Source organism: Pinus tabuliformis, chromosome 9 (genome assembly GCF_031772625.1).
Source record: "Pinus tabuliformis cultivar Carrire ecotype Pingquan chromosome 9, CPIR1, whole genome shotgun sequence".
NCBI classification, from domain to species: Eukaryota; Viridiplantae; Streptophyta; class Pinopsida; order Pinales; family Pinaceae; genus Pinus; species Pinus tabuliformis.
The window spans coordinates 320747197-320767977 of NC_142307.1; the positions used below are offsets into that span (position 1 = coordinate 320747197).

At 36.0% G+C, this 20781-nt stretch overlaps 2 protein-coding genes and 1 long non-coding RNA gene across 3 annotated transcripts in view; 2 read left to right on the plus strand and 1 right to left on the minus strand.

The window, feature by feature from the left end:
- LOC149148517 (uncharacterized) overlaps positions 1-20286 on the minus strand; it is a 208323-nt gene extending 188037 nt beyond the window's left edge. The window contains exon 1 of the long non-coding RNA XR_016263098.1: positions 20102-20286. This is a non-coding gene — a long non-coding RNA (uncharacterized LOC149148517). The remainder of the gene's footprint in view (positions 1-20101) is intronic.
- On the plus strand, positions 7562-8344 carry LOC149148519 (uncharacterized). The gene has a single exon (XM_089439058.1). The coding sequence runs from the start codon at positions 7565-7567 to the stop codon at positions 8342-8344; it is 780 nt and encodes a 259-aa protein (XP_089295184.1). The 5' UTR covers positions 7562-7564.
- LOC149148520 (uncharacterized) lies at positions 15306-16115 on the plus strand. Its single transcript, XM_089439064.1, has one exon. The coding sequence runs from the start codon at positions 15309-15311 to the stop codon at positions 16113-16115; it is 807 nt and encodes a 268-aa protein (XP_089295190.1). The 5' UTR covers positions 15306-15308.
- Positions 20287-20781: the final 495 nt, after the last annotated feature.

A 20781-nucleotide genomic window follows, 5' to 3' on the forward strand; every position in this document is an offset into this window, starting at 1 on the left:
AGATTCAAGGGACCATCCTCAAATACTCTAGCAAAACTTTTATTAGGAAATTTAGTGATGGAAATTATCTTTCTATAAAAGCCTTAAATGGTTTGGCTACAACTAAATGGGGACAATCCATGGGCTACAGACCTAAAATTTATTTTGGTTCAATGGGATTCACTACTTTTCTGTTCAAACCATGCAGGATATTGATAAGAATCCATGGGATACACACCTAATATTCATTTTGGTTCAATGGGATTTGTTACTTTTCTCTCCAAAGCATGCAAGATATGGAAAAACTCAGGACAAAATAAACTCATTTCAATAATGCATCTTGTTTATATTTTCAAAATTGGATTCGAAGTTTCAACCTACCATGTGAGGGAATCACCAAGATACCAATCTAAACAAAACTACCCAATATAGATGAGGTATTTTGGATGCAAAATCTCCTAAGGACTCTTTGCATATTAGTCTGGCATCTGCTAGCTCAATTCATGTGCTATGTGTGCACATTTTCGAAAAACCCATCGCCTTTTACCGCCTTCCCACGTTGATTATCTATAATGGTTCTTCATTTATAGTGGCTACTTTATATGGATGTTGTGCACGACACTTTTATTCAACCGTGAAGCTCTTACGATGTGTTTTTCAATTTCTGGTTACAGGTAGTCAGGTCAATTTCCCCAAACTCATGTGCACTTATAGTTACGCATTGTGTTTTTAACAGAGCTGTAACAGATTTATTCAGATAAACCATCTCCCACGGTTTAGATTTATAGCGCTAGCAGATTATTTTGAAACTACAGGATTTTAACTGCATTGAATACTACCTTGCTTGGTTCAAGGACTTACAACTGTTACTTGAAAATCAGAGAGGGAGATCTGGCACTTTTCTGGGAGGACAAATGGCATCAAGAACCTAAACTACTAAAGGAAGAATTTTTAGGCCTCAAGCATGAGACTGACAATCAAGGTTTAGTAAAGGTGAAAGACTTCTCAAGTAACAGTTGTAAGTCCTTGAACCAAGCAAGGTAGTATTCAATGCAGTTAAAATCCTGTAGTTTCAAAATAATCTGCTAGCGCTATAAATCTAAATCGTGGGAGATGGTTTATCTGAATAAATTTGTTACAGCTCTGTTGAAAACACAATGCGTAACTACAAGTGCATATGAGTTTGGGGAAATTGACCTGACTTCCTATAACCAAAAATTGAAAAACACATCGTAAGAGCTTCACGGTTGAATAAAAGTGTCATGCACAACATCCATATAAAGTAGGCATTATAAACGAAGCACCATTATAGATAATCAATGTGGGAAGGCGGTAAAAGGCCAGGGGTTTTTCGAAAATGTGCACACATAGCACATGATGTGAGATAGCAGATGCCAGACTAATACGCAAAGAGTCCTAAGTGAGCTAAGGCTCATAACAAATCCGAAAATGAGTCTTTGAATAAGACTTTTGGGGTTTAGGCACTCTGACTGGAGATGGCCTCTTCCGATGGGCTATTATTTAAATCCATTTTTCCATCAAAAAATTAAACCTGCACATTTCATCAATCTTAACTCATTGATAAATGGAAGGGTTAAATGAAAATGGAAAGTACCTTGCAATCATTGCGCACGAATTAGATCCCATGTCCGGGATAAATTGTAGATGAACAAAACCAACACTTCTCGAGCCTCATTGCTCAGCTGTGCTCCTTGCGCTAGTCCGAACCCTTCCTGTGTCTAAGTTATTAAAGCTTCATCACTCGAAGAGACCTCTGTTCATTGGAAGTTCCCAATCCAACGATGTTGATGTACACCTCCGCCCCACCTCAAACCTACTATTATGCTGGAAACCCACATATATATATCAAAGAGTCGGGTTTTATAAATAGTAGTAGAACCAAAATGCCAGGGTTTATATGTTACGGTCACATTACTGATGTTTTCACTTTATTGGGTTTTTCCCAATGTCTTTTATTTTCGAGATATGCGAAACCTATTGCGAGTCAATTGAGTTATTGGTAGTTATTGATTTCAACTTTTTTTTTGTGATCTATGTTGTTATTCAGAATGTCATTTTATTAATTAATATGGGTTGATTTAAGGTTATTTTGGAATATAATAATTTTTATTGGGTCACATGGTGTATATATATATATATATATATATATATATATATATATATATATATATATTTCTTGTTACTCTATTTCATATATTTGAGGAAGAGTTATAACTTAATGTTAGAAATTGTATTAAAATGTTTTTATTTTATTTAGTTTTAAGATGATAAAATCGATTCTAACTTAATCTATTAGTGATTTTTATTAAGACTATGTTTTGATTCATCATCTTTATTCAAGAAAAATCATATTTCATGACATATTTATTGGTGGTTCATAAGGGCACAAATTTCACTCTTGTGAGATGTCTTTTTGTTTGGGTCCACTAACCTTTTTCCTTACATTTGAGGAAAATGAAATCTTAGCCAATCAAAAGCAACTTTAGATCTTACTCGAGGACCAGTATGTGGTTTTAGCCTAGACAGTATCTACAAAAAAAGGTTACTATCCATTATGCTCATTATTTAGGCTACTTTTAGTGGAATCATTTGTTTTCTAGTAGCATCAACTATCATTTAAAATCATTGATTATTTAAAAGTGTTTTAACTATATGGAGTTTTATTTTCCTTGAGTATGATATAACACCGCCTCTAACTATCAAAGTGGTTAGTGGTCTCATGATCTCTTAGGTGGGAGTCAAGACTCTTAAGTCACCTTATGAGTTAGAGTGTGCTCCTTTCTTTGCATATGTGGGGTTGCCAAGGCATTGCTCGGGTTTTGATAAGACTATAAGGTGTTGTGTCTTAGGGAAGACTTATTTTTCTTCATGTTTGGATTTCCTATACACCAAATGATGTTGATACTTGCACTAGCTAAAGTGAGGTCATTGTACAAAGGTGATTCTTGTTGAAAAAAAAATCCTTTGGAAATTTTTCTTTTAAAAAAATTAGTTTTATTTAGATTATTTAATTAAGTTGGATGGATGAAAGATAATTATATGCATTAATGGAGGAGCTCTAATTCCTATACCCATGGTCACCTGAATACCTTAGTTCATGTAGATTTTAACCCTTTTCAAATAATTGTTGCAAACAAATTCTTAATAAACAGAAAAGATGTAATGGCAAACACACACATTAATACAAAGATTTGACCTCGGAAACCCAAAGCAAGAAAACTAGAAAGATTTTTCAGTATATATTCAACTTTATAATATCACAATGTGTATGTGTCCCACGACATTGATAAATTTTCAATCCATTTATCCTAGATTTGAATACAACCATAGTTCCTTAGCCGAAACTATAAAATCTTGGACTAGAACATCCGGGTGCCACAAAATCACTATAAAATGATGTAAAAAAGTGCCCAAATTTTTTAGAGGTGTTTCCCTCAAACCCCCATGCAGAGGGGTTTTTGCTTACCCATGCAAAATGAAACCCCCCCCCAACACCTATCACAACATACAACACATGGGAGTTGTCGTGCGAAGAATATAACACACACCCAATAGTTTCCTGACTATGGAAACCCTCATTCCTTCCCTCCATCCCATCATTAGTGTCTACTACACCTCCCACCTAATAATTCCTTATCAAATCCCACATGTCATACCTAGCATCCCTGAATCAATATATCCCTTCGATGTGACACATCGGAGACACAAAAGACGCAATCAATGTCATCCACTTACCTACCTCTAGATTCCCTCCTTTTGTATATGTTGCCTTTTAAAAATATATAGATTCTTATGTTGACATCCTCTATTCCAAAATATTTACTTGCTCTTTACTATTCTCTCACTCTACCTGTAAACTTATTGCATAACCTATATAACTAGGAAGGCCCCTCCATACCTAACTTTCTTTCCTTTCAACCTTCATATGGCAACCTTTCCTACCAAAAAAATGAAAAAAAATCGAACACATTTCATAAATAAGGGACCAAGAAACACAATTGTAGATATCCATTGTGAGGAGATTCAAGGGACCATCCTCAAATACTCTAGCAAAACTTTTATTAGGAAATTTAGTGATGGAAATTATCTTTCTATAAAAGCCTTAAATGGTTTAGCTACAACTAAATGGGGACAATCCATGGGCTACAGACCTAAAATTTGTTTTGGTTCAATGGGATTCACTACTTCTCTGTTCAAACCATGCAGGATATGGATAAGAATCCATGGGATACACACCTAATATTCATTTTGGTTCAATGGGATTTGTTACTTTTCTCTCCAAAGCATGCAAGATATGGAAAAAATCAGGACAAAATAAACTCATTTCAATAATGCATCTTGTTTATATGTTCAAAATTGGATTCGAAGTTTCAACCTACCATGTGAGGGAATCACCAAGATACCAATCTAAACAAAACTACCCAATCTCGATGAGGTATTTTGGATGCAAAATCTCCTAAGGACTCCTTGCGTATTAGTCTGGAATCTGCTAGCTCACTTCATGTGCTATGTGTGTACATTTTCGAAAAACCCATGGCCTTTTAGCGCCTTCCCACGTTGATTATCTATAATGGTTCTTCGTTTATAGTGGCTACTTTATATGGATGTTGTGCACGACACTTTTATTCAACCGTGAAGCTCTTACGATGTGTTTTTCAATTTCTGGTTACAGGTAGTCAGGTCAATTTCCCCAAACTCATGTGCACTTGTAGTTACGCATTGTGTTTTTAATAGAGCTGTAATAGATTTATTCAGATAAACCATCTCCCACGGTTTAGAATTATAGCGCTAGCAGATTATTTTGAAACTACAAGATTTTAACTACATTGAATACTTCCACCAGGGTTGGAATTTCGATTTGAACTTTACATATATTAGTGTTTTATTTATTTTTAATATTGACTTTATTGTTTTAATTATTTTTTTTAATTGTAATAATTGAAACTTATTTTTTATTAATTTTATATAAAAATTATAATATATATGATTTATTTATATACTATTAAATATAATATATATATATATATATATATATATATATATATATATATATATATATATTATATATATATATATATATATATATATATATATATATATATATATATATATATATATATATATATATATATATATATATATATATATATAGTTTATAAATAGTATATAGAAAATAATAATCAACCTAAATTATATAAATATATTTTGCTTTAGAGAAAATAGGGAGTGGTTCGAAAAATATGGAATTGTTATATATTATGTTTTTTTTTTTTTATATATATATGAGGATCTAATAAAATGTTGATAATTCTATAAAAAAAAAAATATTTCAAATTTAAGATTACAATTATAAGTAAGATTTAACAATATTATTAAGATGTTGAAATGCTAAGAAAATTTAAAAGTTTAACTATATAGATTAATATTCAAAATCAAAGTTCAAATAAATATTAATGTAGATATGAGGATTTCAACATAGAACAACTTCCTTAATTTGATATGCCTTTGTCTTTACTTCTTCTTCAAATAAATATTAATATAGATATGAGGATTTCAATATATAGCAACTTCCTTAATTTGATATGCCTTTATCTTTACTTCTTCTTCAAATAAATATTAATATAGATATGAGGATTTCAATATATAGCAACTTCCTTAATTTGATTACCCTTGTCTTTACTTGTTCTTCTTATTTTTCCATTCGAGTGCTTCCATCCGCTTCTAAGTCTTCACATCTTAGCTCAAACCTCTTCCTTAACCATTGCACTTGTCTTTACTTGCTCTTCTTATTTTTCCATTTCAATGCTTCCATCCTCTTCTAAGTCTTCACATCTTAGCTCAAACCTATTCCTTAACCATTTCCCTCGTCTTTACTTGCTCTTCTTATTTTTCCACACCCAGTTCAAGATTGACTCCAAGGAAACTGCCAGGAAACTGCAAATTTGCGCTTCAGGTTAGTGGTTGAATTTTTTTTCTTCAAACACTATGGGTTTGATTGCTGCTACGTTTTAATTTTTTATTTAATAAGTAATTTAATTTTTTATTTCACAAGAGATTTGTATGTGTAACTGCTCACAACCTTTTAAAACAAGGGTTTATCATTATGCAGAATATGGTTTCTTGGCCTGGAAATTGACATTCCACTGAAAGTTTCTTTTGGTTTTCAAAAAACTTCTGGGTTTTTAAACTTATTTTACAGCGAATAAATCTGTCATTCCACTGAAAGTTTCTTTTGGTTTTCAAAAAACTTCTGGGTTTTTAAACGTATTTTACAGCGAATAAATCTGTTAAAACTTCAACCGACAGTGATAAAAACAAAAATTATTTTTTGTTTTTAAAAAGATTATTGGCTAAATTATGTATGAGTGTTAATCGCCTTTGAAAATTACGATAAATATATGAAAATTTTCAACATAATTATTTATTAAATGGTAATTTTTTAATATATGAAAATTTTCAACATAATTATTCATTGAATGGTAATTTTTTAATCAAAACTTTATTAGTGAAGGGTTCATTTATTATGAGAACATCACTCTTGAAGGGAAAATTTTTTAATATAACGGGGCAAAATTTTTAATATAAAGTTTCTTGACGGGAAGAATAAGAACCCAAAACGTAAAAAAAAAATTGTATGATGGGTAAAGAGAAATCCAAATTCCAAACACTGCATCCCACCAATTGTTACTTCGTTTTCTTGGGGATTAATTTACCTATTGAAATTTGACTAATAGATATTGAATTTCTTGGGGATTACTTTACCTATTGAAATTTGACCAATAGATATTGACTCAGTATCATCTAATAGATATTGAATTTCTTGGGGATTACTTTACCTATTGAAATTTGACCAATAGATATTGATTCAGTATCATCCCTTCCAGTATTTTTTTTACTGGGGCAGAAAAAAAAATTATATTGAAAATACAAAAATTCTTACTTGTTGTAACATCCCTACCGCGTCATAATAAACCGTATGAGATATTTACGGGTGCAAACTGTTCGCAGGCTATTTTCTGGCGGGGCTTGCAGTTTCGGTTTGGCGTTATATGTATTCCACGTCGGATAGTTTGGTGCCACACATGTCATATGCATGGCGGAAAGAACTTGGCGATAGACGAGTATACCTGTTAAAATGAGAAAATGAGAGAACGCCAAATTGACCACAAATAAATTTGGCGGTTGTACGCTATTGTTTCTTGGTAAAAACAGTGCCACTCGTTTAGTTAAGCCAAGCGTTAACTTAATGGTTTTTTAATGGCAACTCCTGCCTAGGATCCTAGGATCCGTTTTTTTTGGAGATGGTGGGCTATGTGTAACCCGCTGGAGTCTCCACGGCAACAGAGAGAGGAGTGCCGTTACAAAGTTCGGGAGAGAAATGGCTGGGGATAGTTAGCAGTTAGGATCGGAACTGATTCTTGGATGGAGAAACCGATACCTTTCCTGATTAATGAAGTCTCTTTTCTTGGTCGAGGGGGCTACATGTTCGGCACATGACCTGTTCATATGAATTCCAATCTCGTGTTAGGTGCTCTGCTATAATTTGGGCACATGACTTGTTCATATGAACTCCAACATTATGTTAGGTTCTGAGTTGGGAAGTATCGAGAACCAATCCTTTGCCTGTATGTCGAGTAATAACATGGACAGCAATTTGCAGGGACCGTTAATCTCTCCTACAATTGAAAAACTGAGACCTGCTTCTGCTGCTCAGTGCCAATATTTGCAAGGTGAAGACGCAGTGGCCATGGAAACTGAGATGTCCAAGTTCGGATGGACAATGTATTTGGATCAGTATGTAGATAGTTGGAGAAATAAGTATAGAACCAGCGATGACGATATTGAGGAGAAGCAGAAGAAAAGTTCGATGTTTACGGAGGATGCAAAGAGATATCGAATTTATGACTGTCGTGCATCAAGAATTACAGGAAGGGAGGAGGAGTCTTCGCTGGTTTCCGATGCTTCGTCTGGTCCCCAGCAGCTTCCTCTTCCTGTGCAAGATATTGAGTATGAGAAAAGGCGGCGAACGACTGGTTCATATTCATTGGTTGCTATAAGAAAACCTGATGTTCATGTCAATAAAGATCAGGATTTGGAATGCATTGCATCTTGCTCGTTCGCGGATGTGGCTCCAAGGAAGAATGAAATGAGAACGATAAAAAAAGATGAGCATGATGATCTATTACTTCAGGACACAGCCACCTCTCCTATGCACAGCCTAGAGACGGACGTATGTATTCTCCTCCGTTCCAGAAGAGAGGCGTATGTGTTCTCTTCTGAGGGCATCAGCTCCAGAAGAGATCAGTTGCAGAAGATATTGTTTACTGCTTTTAAGAGAGCCTAGTGCGCGGCTGTAGCGGTTATCATTCTTCCTGTGATAGATAAAGAGATCTTGCATCAAGGAATAAATGGTTGTGATCGAAGATGGGATCTTAGTTATAAGGTTGATCTATAGAGGCGGAAACACATATTTAAATTCCACGGTTAGGTTCTTGGTAAAGCTCAATTTATTTGGTTGTCTTTATTGACTACTAATAACTAGGTACGCCGAAGCCTTTTACTTTGCATATTTCAATATTATACATGCACCATGATCTGTTATGTGAATGTGTATAAGGAGAACTCAAGCTATTTTCTTAGTAAAGAAAATATATCTCTACATATAGATCAAGATTGTTATTATGACATGCTTGCTCATGCACATGAGTAGATATTAAAAGATCTCTTTAAAGGTTGATTATTGTTTGAATAATATTGTAACTAATCTTGTTGCCAAGATTGTTGATGACTGCATTGACAGGAAACGATGGCAGATGGTGCCAAGGAAAGTGATGTTTAACATTATGGCAGGAAAAAGGATTATTCGTCCATGCAGATGAAGTCAAGCTGCAGTATTGCCCATTGCTAGAACAATTATGCCACAAGGAACTTTGCATGTGGCGGTATGTAAATAAAAGATTACATGTAAATGGTATTAGCTTTTAGCTAGTTGTGTGACAGCTTAATGATAATTCATTGTAAAGATTTTAAGACAATGGTTAAGGGATGGAATCCCTTATAAACCATTGAGTGAGGGGTGAAAACCCTCACGAGCGTTTAATAATAAGATTAAACGTTTGCTGGTTTTCACCCTACGGGGTTTCCAGGGTATATCCGTGTTCTATGGTGTGATTGATGTGATTGCCTTATGTGTCTGTTGATAATGATGGGTCCTTAATGATGATGGTTCTTTATTTGATGTGACAACCATAATGTCTTAGTACATGATTATCTAACATGGTTAAGGATATCAAGAAATGGATGCGTGGATTCATGAGACAGTTATGTTATTACAGTGATGGTTAAAGGTTATGCAATGGTTATGAAATTTACTGTCCTTGATGGCCATTTACTTGATGTACTAATAAATATTATATTTAATGGATAATGATGAATTGTGGAGTTGTGAATTGGTTAATTACTTGTGGTAATTTGTATGAAAAATTCTAACTCCTTACTTTTACATGCGAGGTTACCGGGGTATGTGTCAAGTGGTATCAGAGCCAAGTTTGCAGCACTGCCGCCTTTGGGAATTGGTAAGCGGAAAATAAATTAAGGTACGCCACCAACGAGCATTAACTCAGGTATGAGTTTAATCATTCACATATTGATTTACATAGTACACTACTTTTGGCATGATATGTGTGATTCATATCTATAACTTCTTTGGGTAGTAAGCAATAAAGTTGTTGCCTAACTACATTCATAACATTGGATTCCTGATGAGGAAAAAGACAATGAAACTTTTGTCACACTTACAAACAAAATTGAACACTCATTACACTTAAGAACAATATTGAACACTCATTGAAGAAGTGACAACCAACTACCAACTTTTGATTTGCACATATGGCAATAACAACAATGCATATATTGAACTAGATTGAAAATTACAATGAACGAAACTTAATGAGCCAATGCATGAATATAAATCAGGGGGAACATCCTTGAATAGGATGAAAAATTGTTTTAAAAAGGACATTAGAAGAACCCCTTTAGATATTGAAAAACATGCAATGAGTCAAGCAGCGAGACTTGAGTGTCATAACTAACTTTTGATTTAGCCTTGTCTTGGATGCATGAAGATGATTGGTAGTTGAGATTGGTTAGTGTTGTATGACTAACCCATAGAACGTATATGCATTAATTGAATTGGACTAAGATTGTTACAGTTCGTAACCAAGTGAAGGTTGATTGATGTCGCATGCATGGAATGTGTGTATGAAGATTTTTACTCTCTCGGTGCTATAGACCAGTTGTGCATGAGAAGAGTTCTTAATTTTATTCACCATGAGAGTGCATGATGAATAGTATATGCTTATGTCCTAATAGTTTTAATGATGATTACCTTCTAATTAACTGAAATCCATTAGCATGGTATGTGCTTATGTTAATCATTACTTGTTGGGAGATAAAAACCATTGGAGCCTCGATTTAATGATGGTTGAATTTATCTCTACTATGGGAATGATGGATTTCTTATGCATGTTGCATTCCAGTGTGAAGTTAAGGGTAGAGGCATGTTCAGTGGGTAACATTTTGAGGACCCATTCCTGGTATGATTACATGCGATAATTATTCATAAATAGACTACCTGTGTTAATACAATTGTCAGTAAACTCTAACTACCTTCCCCAGCTATAGATGCTTCCAAAGGAAAAGGAAGCAAGGAGAAGGAAGAAGACCGTGCTGTAGGGACAGACGGAGATGGGAAAAAGAATCGCTAAGTCTGGTGATGACCAGATAGAGCAAGCTTTGGGTATCAGAATCTTGCAGAAAACTCTAATGACTAGATAACGCTTGATGGGCATGTGAGTATTCCCTTGACCATGCTTAAGAAGTTGGAAAATGATAACTATAGTGTATTGATGTTAATGATTTTCGTAATGTCTCCTTGAAGTCATTATTCTGAAAAGGTCACATAATAGTGTTATGATATTAGTTGCATCTAGCATCAAGTGGTAACTCTGGTGCATATGCGACACTTAGGAGATTATGCTTCTAATTGCATAAGTAGAGCCATTGCTTCCGGTAAGGGTGGTTTAACTTGTTAGTTATGCATGTTGATCCAAGGATAAGATAAGTGTCTTGTTCACTTACTTGAAGAACACGTATGAATGTTTTATATAATTCTTAGTAGAGAAAGTATTTGAATGCATGCAATAAAAGAATGGTTCTTTTATAGATTTTCTTGGTAAAGAAAACAGGTAGTTCCTCCTAGTAGGACTAGTAGTTCCTCCTAGTAGGACTACAAGTGAGTCTTGTGTGTGAAATGCTTGTCTCTTGTCTATAAAATCCTTGCTAAATATAGCTAAAGTATCTTCTTGAGAAAAGAGGATGAGGTATATAATGTCCTGAGGACATAGCATGGAAGGTGGCCAAGTTTGCTTGAATTAAAATATGTATCTTTATTTGATAAAAGCTTCTTGGGAAATATATATAATGTACCCAAGATTTGGAGCATTCATTGTGAAACTGATTGCCGGGCAGAGAGAAGCAAGGACAAATACTCCGCAATTGCCTGGCCTTCTTCTTCAACCTCGATGTCATAGTCTGCTACTAGATCTCCCCTCACGTTATTTACAATATCTTCTTCCATCTCCTTATCTCGCCCTTTCACTTGTCCTTCCAAGGTTGCACTTTGAGGCTGTCTTTCTTCCTTAGAAGCTGCAGAACCTACCTCTGCACGGCCCTGGCTAGAAGCACTCGAACCCGCGCCTACATTTTGGAGTTGTTGAAGAAGCCTGCCTATTGCTTCTTCCCTTGTACCTCCATGTAATAAGGCACTCGAACCAACGACTGCATTTTGGAGTTGATGAAGAAGCCTGCAAGGCACATTCTTAGTTATCTTTGATCATGCATGTAATGCATAATCATTTCACTAGGACTTAGAAACTAACTAGAATCATAATGCAATTAGCGTATATATATATATATATATATACGCTAATTGCATTATGATTCTAGTTAGTTTCTAAGTCCTAGTGAAATGATTATGCATTACATGCATGATCAAAGATAACTAAGAATGTGCTTCTAGGCACATAGATATTCATCCCTAAATTCTTGAGGAAAGAGTATATTACATATATACATAAATATAGTCTCATCTTAAAGAGTATGCATACTTCATGTATGAAGATGCAGGATTTTATGAGAATTTTCTTGAAAATAAAAATAGAGGTTCTTTCCTTAAAGACACATTAGAATAGTGTTCATACAAGAAACAAAATCCTTACTTGTTTCACGAAAAGAACTATGTGCATCGAAGTAAAGTAATTGTGTCAGGAAAAGACATGTTGCATAATGGTAGCTATTGTGACTTTGAAATTGTAAGTCGGTGTGTACTTAGAGGAAGGGGTCATGTTAGCTTCTTTGAAATTATTAATCTCTTGGAGAGATTGTCTTGTTGGATGAGCTGTGTTGATTGCTTGACTTGATGCATAAAGGATAATTAATCCTTGTTTTTGTATCTTGATTTTTATGCCTAAAGATAGATATCTTTAATAATTTCTGGAAAGGGAATCTTGAGAAACCCTCACATCTGATGATAGAGAAATGAGGATTAAAATGACTTCCTTTAAGAAAGAGGTATGTGGTTTGTCATATGAAATGATGGTGGTCTTCTAGTGAAGGGAATAAGTGTTGCATACATTAAAGAAGGGCTTATATGATAAGCAATAGTATGCACAAAGATTAGTCATTGTGACATAAGAGTTATGTTCTTGTATGTTAGAGAGATTATGTTTAATTACATTAACAATGCATGACCCAAGCTAGCCATAGTAAACGTAGGATAATACTCCATTAATGATGATTTGAATTGGAACAACAGACTATGGCAAAATTGGGAATGCTGAGAGTATTAACTCAACTGTTGTTGACATTTATACATTAATGAGTATTTGCATATGCTTTTATACATGACAATATTGTATGCATGAACATTCTTGGAAATGGAATACATGTTAACTGATGCATATTTATAACTAACGTTGCTGATGGGATTAAGTAGTGGTAGCTTAATGGCAACAAGAAAACTCATCACATAAATTGCTGCAATATGAACTGCAATTATAAATAAGAAAGAATGATGTTGTATGATATGCATGGATTATGTTATTGGAAAATTTGCATGCATACAATGTGTATGATGGATATGTTTCCCATCAATCTTGATGTTGTGGACCCATGATGAGGGATGAGTGTAAATGCATGGTGTACATGCATGTTTATTTTGTAATGATAATGATTATATGGTTCATTGCGTAATTACTTTGAGAAAGAGTAATAAAAGAGAAATTTAACATGCCAGACAGTTGCAGATAGTTGGGTTGATGACAGTTACCTGCCTGGAGGGTTGATTGTACTTGTCTGTCCGGATTGTGAAAGGCTTGAATGCCTTGGGTTGATGACAGTTACCTGCCCGGAGGGGTTGATGGTACTTGTCTGCCCGGATTGTGAAAGGCTTGAATGCCTTGGGTTGAAGACAGTTACCTGCCCGGAGGGGTTGATGGTACTTGTCTACCCGGATTGTGAAAGGCTTGAATGCCTTGGGTTGATGACAGTTACCTACCCGGAGGGGTTGATGGTACTTGTCTGCCCGGATTGTGAAAGGCTGGAATGCCTTGGGTTGATGGCAATTACCTGCCCGGAGGGGTTGATGGTACTTGTCTGCCCAGAGTTGGGTTCATGGCAGCTACCTGCCCGGAGGGGTTGATGGTACTTGTCTGCCCAGATTTCCTCTCCCTGGAATCCTTGAGCTGGTGGGCCAGTGGAATTCCATGTTAGACCTGGTAAGGTCTCTATCAAAGAAACTGTCTGGATGTGAAAATGACTCGATTTGGCTGTGGAAACCAGTTCCCATGGGTTGGGAATTCTTAGCCTGTTATGGTTCTCATAGCTAAAGAAATGAACGAATCAACTATATGATATGTTGAAGATGAATTTTACATATAGTTGTGTAAAATATATTATGCACATTTAACAAGAAATGAGCTTAGTGTCCAATAAGGAGTTATTCGAAAATTTAATTCCTTTATTGTATTATTAATTTTGTGAACATCTTAGTGGGAGCTAAGACAGTTTTTGCTGGATGCAGTGATAGACTGTTTTGATGATTAGAGAGCTAGGTGCTCTTTTGGTACTTCTCGAAGTACTTTGCGGATGTCTTTAGTAAGAATTCGTTCAGTATACACGTGGAACGGTGATTTATCATTTGATGATTAGTATTAGTGCTCTTTAAGTACTTGTAAAAGTACTATGATTTAGAAAGCATCTAATATTGCACAATTGATTGCTAGTCAAAAGTATCTCATTTGACTCAGAATATTGGGACTAACACGATTGAATTTGTTAGTCATACATTACAGGAATTACTCACCATGGAGGATTGAAGAATTGTCCAACCACTACTAAAATGCTTACATGAAAGTATTCATGATTTTCAAGCATAAGATGGTAAGTTATGGTAAGTTAACACAGAGAATTGTTTATTATGAAAGCTTATGACTATTGATGTTTATAACTAATGATCCTTCTTATGATTATATCATTACTATTTGGTGTGGACTCGATGGTGGTACCATGAGTAAAACCTCAAGTTCTCAATGAAGGATGAACACCGAGGACGGTGTTCCTGTTAAGGGGGGGAGTATGTAACATCCCTACCGTGTCATAATAAACCGTATGAGATATTTACGGGTGCAAACTGTTCGCAGGCTATTTTCTGGCGGGGCTTGCAGTTTCGGTTTGGCGTTATACGTATTCCACGTCGGATAGTTTGGTGCCACACATGTCATATGCGTGGCGGAAAGAACTTGGCGATAGACGAGTATACCTGTTGAAATGAGAAAATGAGAGAACGCCAAATTGACCACAAATAAATTTGGCGGTTGTACCCTATTGTTTCTTGGTAAAAACAGTGCCACTCGTTTAGTTAAGCCAAGCGTTAACTTAATGGTTTTTTAATGGCGACTCCTGCCTAGGATCCATTTTTTTTTGGAGATGGTGGGCTATGTGTAACCCGCTGGAGTCTCCACGGCAACAAAGAGAGGAGTGCCGTTACAAAGTTCAGGAGAGAAATGACTGGGGATAGTTAGCAGTTAGGATCGGAACTGATTCTTGGATGGAGAAACCGATACCTTTCCTGATTAATGAAGTCTCTTTTCTTGGTCGAGGGGGCTACATGTTCGGCACATGACCTGTTCATATGAATTTGAATCTCGTGTTAGGTGCTCTGCTATAATTTGGGCACATGACTTGTTCATATGAACTCCAACATTATGTTAGGTTCTGAGTTGGGAAGTATCGAGAACCAATCCCTTGCTTGTATGTCGAGTAATAACATCGACAACAAATTGCAGGGACTGTTAATCTCTCCTTCAATTGAAAAACTGAGACCTGCCTCTGCTGCTCAGTGCCAATATTTGCAAGGTGAAGACGCAGTGGCTATGGAAACTGAGATGTCCGAGTCCGGATGGACAATGTATTTGGATCAGTATGTAGATAGTTGGAGCAGTAATTATAGAACCAGCGATGACGATATTGAGGAGAAGCAGAAGGAAAGTTCGATGTTTACGAAGGATACAAAGAGATATCGAATTTATGACTGTCGTGCATCAAGCATTACAGGAAGGGAGGAGGAGTCTTCGCTGGTTTCCGATGCTTCGTCTGGTCCCCAGAAGCTTCCTCTTCCTGTGCAAGATATTGAGTATGAGAAAAGGCGACGAACGACTGGTTCATATTCGTTGGTTGCTATAAGAAAACCTGATGTTCATGTCAATAAAGATCAGGATTTGGAATGCATTGCATCTTGCTTGTTGGCGGATGTGGCTCCAAGGAAGAATGAAATGAGAACGCTGAAAAAAGATGAGCATGATGATCTATTACTTCAGGACACAGCCACCTCTCCTATGCACAGCCTAGAGACGGACGTATGTATTCTCCTCCGTTCCAGAAGAGAGACGTATGTATTCTCTTCTGAGGGCATCAGCTCCAGAAGACATCAGTTGCAGAAGATATCCAGAGGAGATCAGTTGCAGAAGATATTGTTTACTGCTTTTAAGAGAGCCTAGTGCGCGGCTGTAGCGGTTATCATTCTTTCTGTGATAGATAAAGAGATCTTGCATCGAGGAATAAATGGTTGTGATCGAAGATGGGATCTTAGTTATAAGGTTGATCTATAGAGTCGGAAACACATATTTAAATTCCACGGTTAGGTTCTTGGTAAAGCTCAATTTATTTGGTTGTCTTTCTTGACTACTAATAACTAGGTATGCCGAAGCCTTTTACTTGGCATATTTCAATATTATACATGCACCATGATCTGTTTTTGAATGTGTATAAGGAGAACTCAAGCTATTTTCTTAGTAAAGAAAATATATCTCTACATATAGATCAAGATTGTTATTATGACATGCTTGCTCATGCACATGAGCAGATATTAAAAGATCTCTTTTAAGGTTGATTATTGTTTGAATAATATTGTAAGTAATCTTGTTGCCAAGATTGTTGATGTCTGCATTGACAGGAAACGATGGCAGATGGTGCCAAGGAAAGTGATGTTTAACATTATGGCAGGAAAAAGGATTATTCGTCCATGCAAATGAAGTCAAGCTGCAGTATTGCCCATTGCTAGAACAATTATGACACAAGGAACTTTGCATGTGGCGGTATGTAAATAAAAGATTACATGTAAATGGTATTAGCTTTTAGCTAGTTGTGTGACGGCTTAATGATCATTCATTGTAAAGATTTTAAGACAATGGTTAAGGGATGGAATCCATTATAAACCATTGAGTGAGGGGTGAAAACCCTCACGAGCGTTTAATAATAAGATTAAACGTTTGCTGGTTTTCACCCTACGGGGTTTCCAGGGTATATCCGTGTTCTATGGTGTGATTGATGTGATTGCCTTATGTGTCTGTTGATAATGATGGGTCCTTAATGATGATGGTTCTTTATTTGATGTGACAACCATAATGTCTTAGTACGTGATTATCTAACATAGTTAAGGATATCAAGAAATGGATGCATGGATTCATGAGACAGTTATGTTATTACAGTGATGGTTAAAGGTTATGCAATGGTTACGAAATTTACTGTCCTTGATGGCCATTTACTTGATGTACTAATAAATATTATATTTAATGGATAATGATGAATTGTGGAGTTGTGAATTGGTTAATTACTTGTGGTAATTTGTATGAAAAATTCTAACTCCCTACTTTTACATGCGAGGTTACCGGGGTATGTGTCACTTGTGCAGGTGATTTTTATATTTTCAATATCAATCATATTTTCCAGCAGAAAAAAGGGTACAGAAATGGATGATACTGAATCAGAACTCTGATCCTCTGTATGATGGTCATTAAAATGACACGTATGATGCTCATTAAAATGACCGTGTCAGAACTCTGAGTCTCTGTATCAGTTTTGTATGGTGAACCATAAAAATTAAAATTAAAATTAAAAGTCCAAAAATAAAGAACAATTAAAAAAAGTAGAAAGAAAATAAATAAATAAATAAATATTCAAAACATTAAATATTCAAAACATTTAAATAATATTGGCTCAAAAAAAAAATTCCAGGTGAAAAAATTAGATGGGTTAGATCTCACCATCTAGGGTTTCCCTCGTTTCCCTAGAGACATATCAAAAAGACTTATTCTTGATTTCGAAGTTGATCTTATTCTTTATTTCGAAGTTGATATTAGTTTCTCTATCTGGTGGAAAGAAAGTGACCATCCTGACCCTCACTTAGGAGGGAATTAGCTCTAACGGAGTGCTGTTTCGCCGAGAGAGCGCTTCTCCCAAAGTTCCTAGAGCTCAAGCGCTTCGCCGTGCCGAAACTTGATCGAAATGACATATATAATGTAGAGCAAGAGCCAATGAATTTCTCACAGAATCATGAGGCCCAGAGAACTGGGGAGGAAGGGGGGGTAGGGGGGGATGGGAGGGGGCGAGCCTAACATTTCACTCTACAACTACGTTCCTTCAAATTGCGAGGAACGGGGGGATGGGAGGGGGCGAGCCTAACATTTCACTCTACAACTACGTTCCTTCAAATTGTGGGGGCCTAAGCTTGCGGACCCTTCAAATGAAGGCCGCCATAAAAGAAACGATGGACGAAATGGTCGATCGATATTTCAAGGCCCGAGACCGCTACCACTTGATCCAGCCTTTCCCGAAAGAGTCTCTTCGCATCGCCGAGCCTACTCGAGATATCCATTATATATGTTATTTTCGTTAGTTCTACAGATCCTTTTTAGTTTGTCTGAGCCTATTCGATATATCCCCATTATATATGCTATTGTCGTTAGTTCTACAGATACTTCTTAGTTTGTCGTTTTTTAGTTTGTCCGAGCCTATTCGATATATCCCCATTATATATGCTATTGTCGTTAGTTCTACAGATCCTTTTTAGTTTGTCGTTAGTTCTACAGATCCTTTTTAGTTTTTTAGTTTGTCGTTATTAATCCTTTTTAGTTTTTTAGTTTGTCGTTATTAGTTCATGTTAAATCTGTATTTAAAATAAATTTATACTAATAAATTTATACTAATTACCACACATTCAGTTCATGTTAAATCTGTATTTAAAATAAATTTATACTAATTACCACACATTCAGTTCATGTTAAATCTGTATTTAAAATAAATTTATACTAATTACCACACATTCTATTAATTACCACACATTCTATTAACGACATGGGAAGATTATGGAAACATTCTATTAACTACATGGGAAGATTAATAGAAACATTAGATCCCTACAGTTTGAAAGATTATGGAAACATTACATCCCTACAGTTTGAAAGATTATGGAAACATTAAATCCCTACAGTTTGATATCAATTCATGGAAACCTCCTCCATAATAGAAGACTTTTTACTCCTGCCTTGGCCCATAAAGGATTTTGGAAGCTAAATAAGGATTTTGGAAGCTAAATAGGTTACATTGGAAACCTCCTGCATAATAGAAGACTTTTTACTCCTGCCTTGGCCCATACAGGATTTTGGAAGCTAAATAGGTTACATAAGAATGGCTTAACACAAGGTGGCCAGATGAATAACTTGTTATAATCATGGCTGAGCAACTATGGAAAAGATAATCAATAATAAACATGTACAGCTACTTAGCACTAATCTATGTACAGCTACTTAGCACTAATCTTTTTAAATTCGCAAGATTTAAAGTACTTCTTCTGAATTTGGAAGTCCTCCCTTCATAATTCATCTGCAAGCTTTAATGGACAGTAAACACAACTGCCTACGGAATGCAACTGCCAATGGAAAATCAGTAAAAACAGAGGGAACAGGTTATGTTACAGGCCAAGGGTAACAAGAAACATAAATTCTTGCAATGGAAAATCAGTAATGCCGGAAAGGTGGTAAGAGTTCAGGAGCAGGCTCTGTGAGCTATGGCAGGACCGGCCCTGACGAAGGATTCTACCAAGCATTCAGTGATAGAATTTAGCACCCTGCATATTTTCAGCTTGATTGTGGATCTTGACAGACTATACAGCAACAATAAGATTCAAAAATGCACCACCAGTCACCTATCTTAATAGGAAAATCTGAACAGGGCTTGTAGATCACTACAGACTTCTTCAATTTGTGAATTATTGCCCAGAACATGTTGACTAAAACCATACTCTAAACAGATATCTAAAACATGCTGACTAAGGCCAATTCTGATCAGAGACACTGAGGATAGCCGGGTTTTAATTCATACTTTTCACCCATATTATATTCTTTAGGATAAAGCCAAGCCGGGAGTGCTTCAGTAGTCCAAATAAACGGTGACTGCTATGCTATTGATCGAACTTTAAACACTATTCCAGGAGCCAGAATAGAGATGGAGAAAAATAAAAGAGCAGTGTGTCTGTTCTGCTTCAGAAGTAAAACTTCACTCCGGAGACTAAAAAAACTTAAATTTTATCCAGTCTTTCATCTCATTTATGTATTTCTAAAAACACCCAGACTTTCATCTCATTTATGAATTTCTAAAAACATCCAGACTTAGAAACTGTAAACTGTAAGAGAATAGAAAGACTGACCTTTTCCAGGTGCCTGCCTGCCGAGGGGAGTGCGTCCTTGTACCTCCAGCAAGACCAAAACCAGAGCGCAAAAAGACACCCGAGCCCTGCGCGACCAGAAAAGCTGGCTAAAAACTCTACCACAAAATGAGGTTTTATAGACGCTTCATGGATTTGAGGCCGGAGGAAAAAGGAATTGAGCGTGTCATTCTATAGATGAACATGTAGAGGAAAAGAGTCGTTTGCTGACAAGTGGCTAAGAGGAAGCACGTCGAGCATCAGGTGTGCATGGGCGGTAAGACCTACCAGGGTGCGTGCGAGGTGGAAGAAAACTGGAGAGCATGCATAGGGTTCTCGCATACCTGCTGGGCTTTGATAGGCTGAGATTGTATGTGAAGACATGGTTGTGGCGACCTGGTTGGTTGCTTTCAGCACGCGGCTCCGACCGGCAGCTCCCACACCATCTGCAAAACAAAATAGGCAACATAGTTCATAAATCATCTTTAATATTGCCATCTATCATGATGCTATTTGCAATACAGGCCATAAATTTTAATAATTTGATTATGAGAGTTAAATAAAACAACTGGTTTCTTTTCTATTCTTTATTTAAAAAGATTGGTGAGTTCATTTAACCTAAATGCTATTAGGAAATTGTATTGCTGGTTTAGAATGGTTATAATCAATGGTATGCTTTTTCA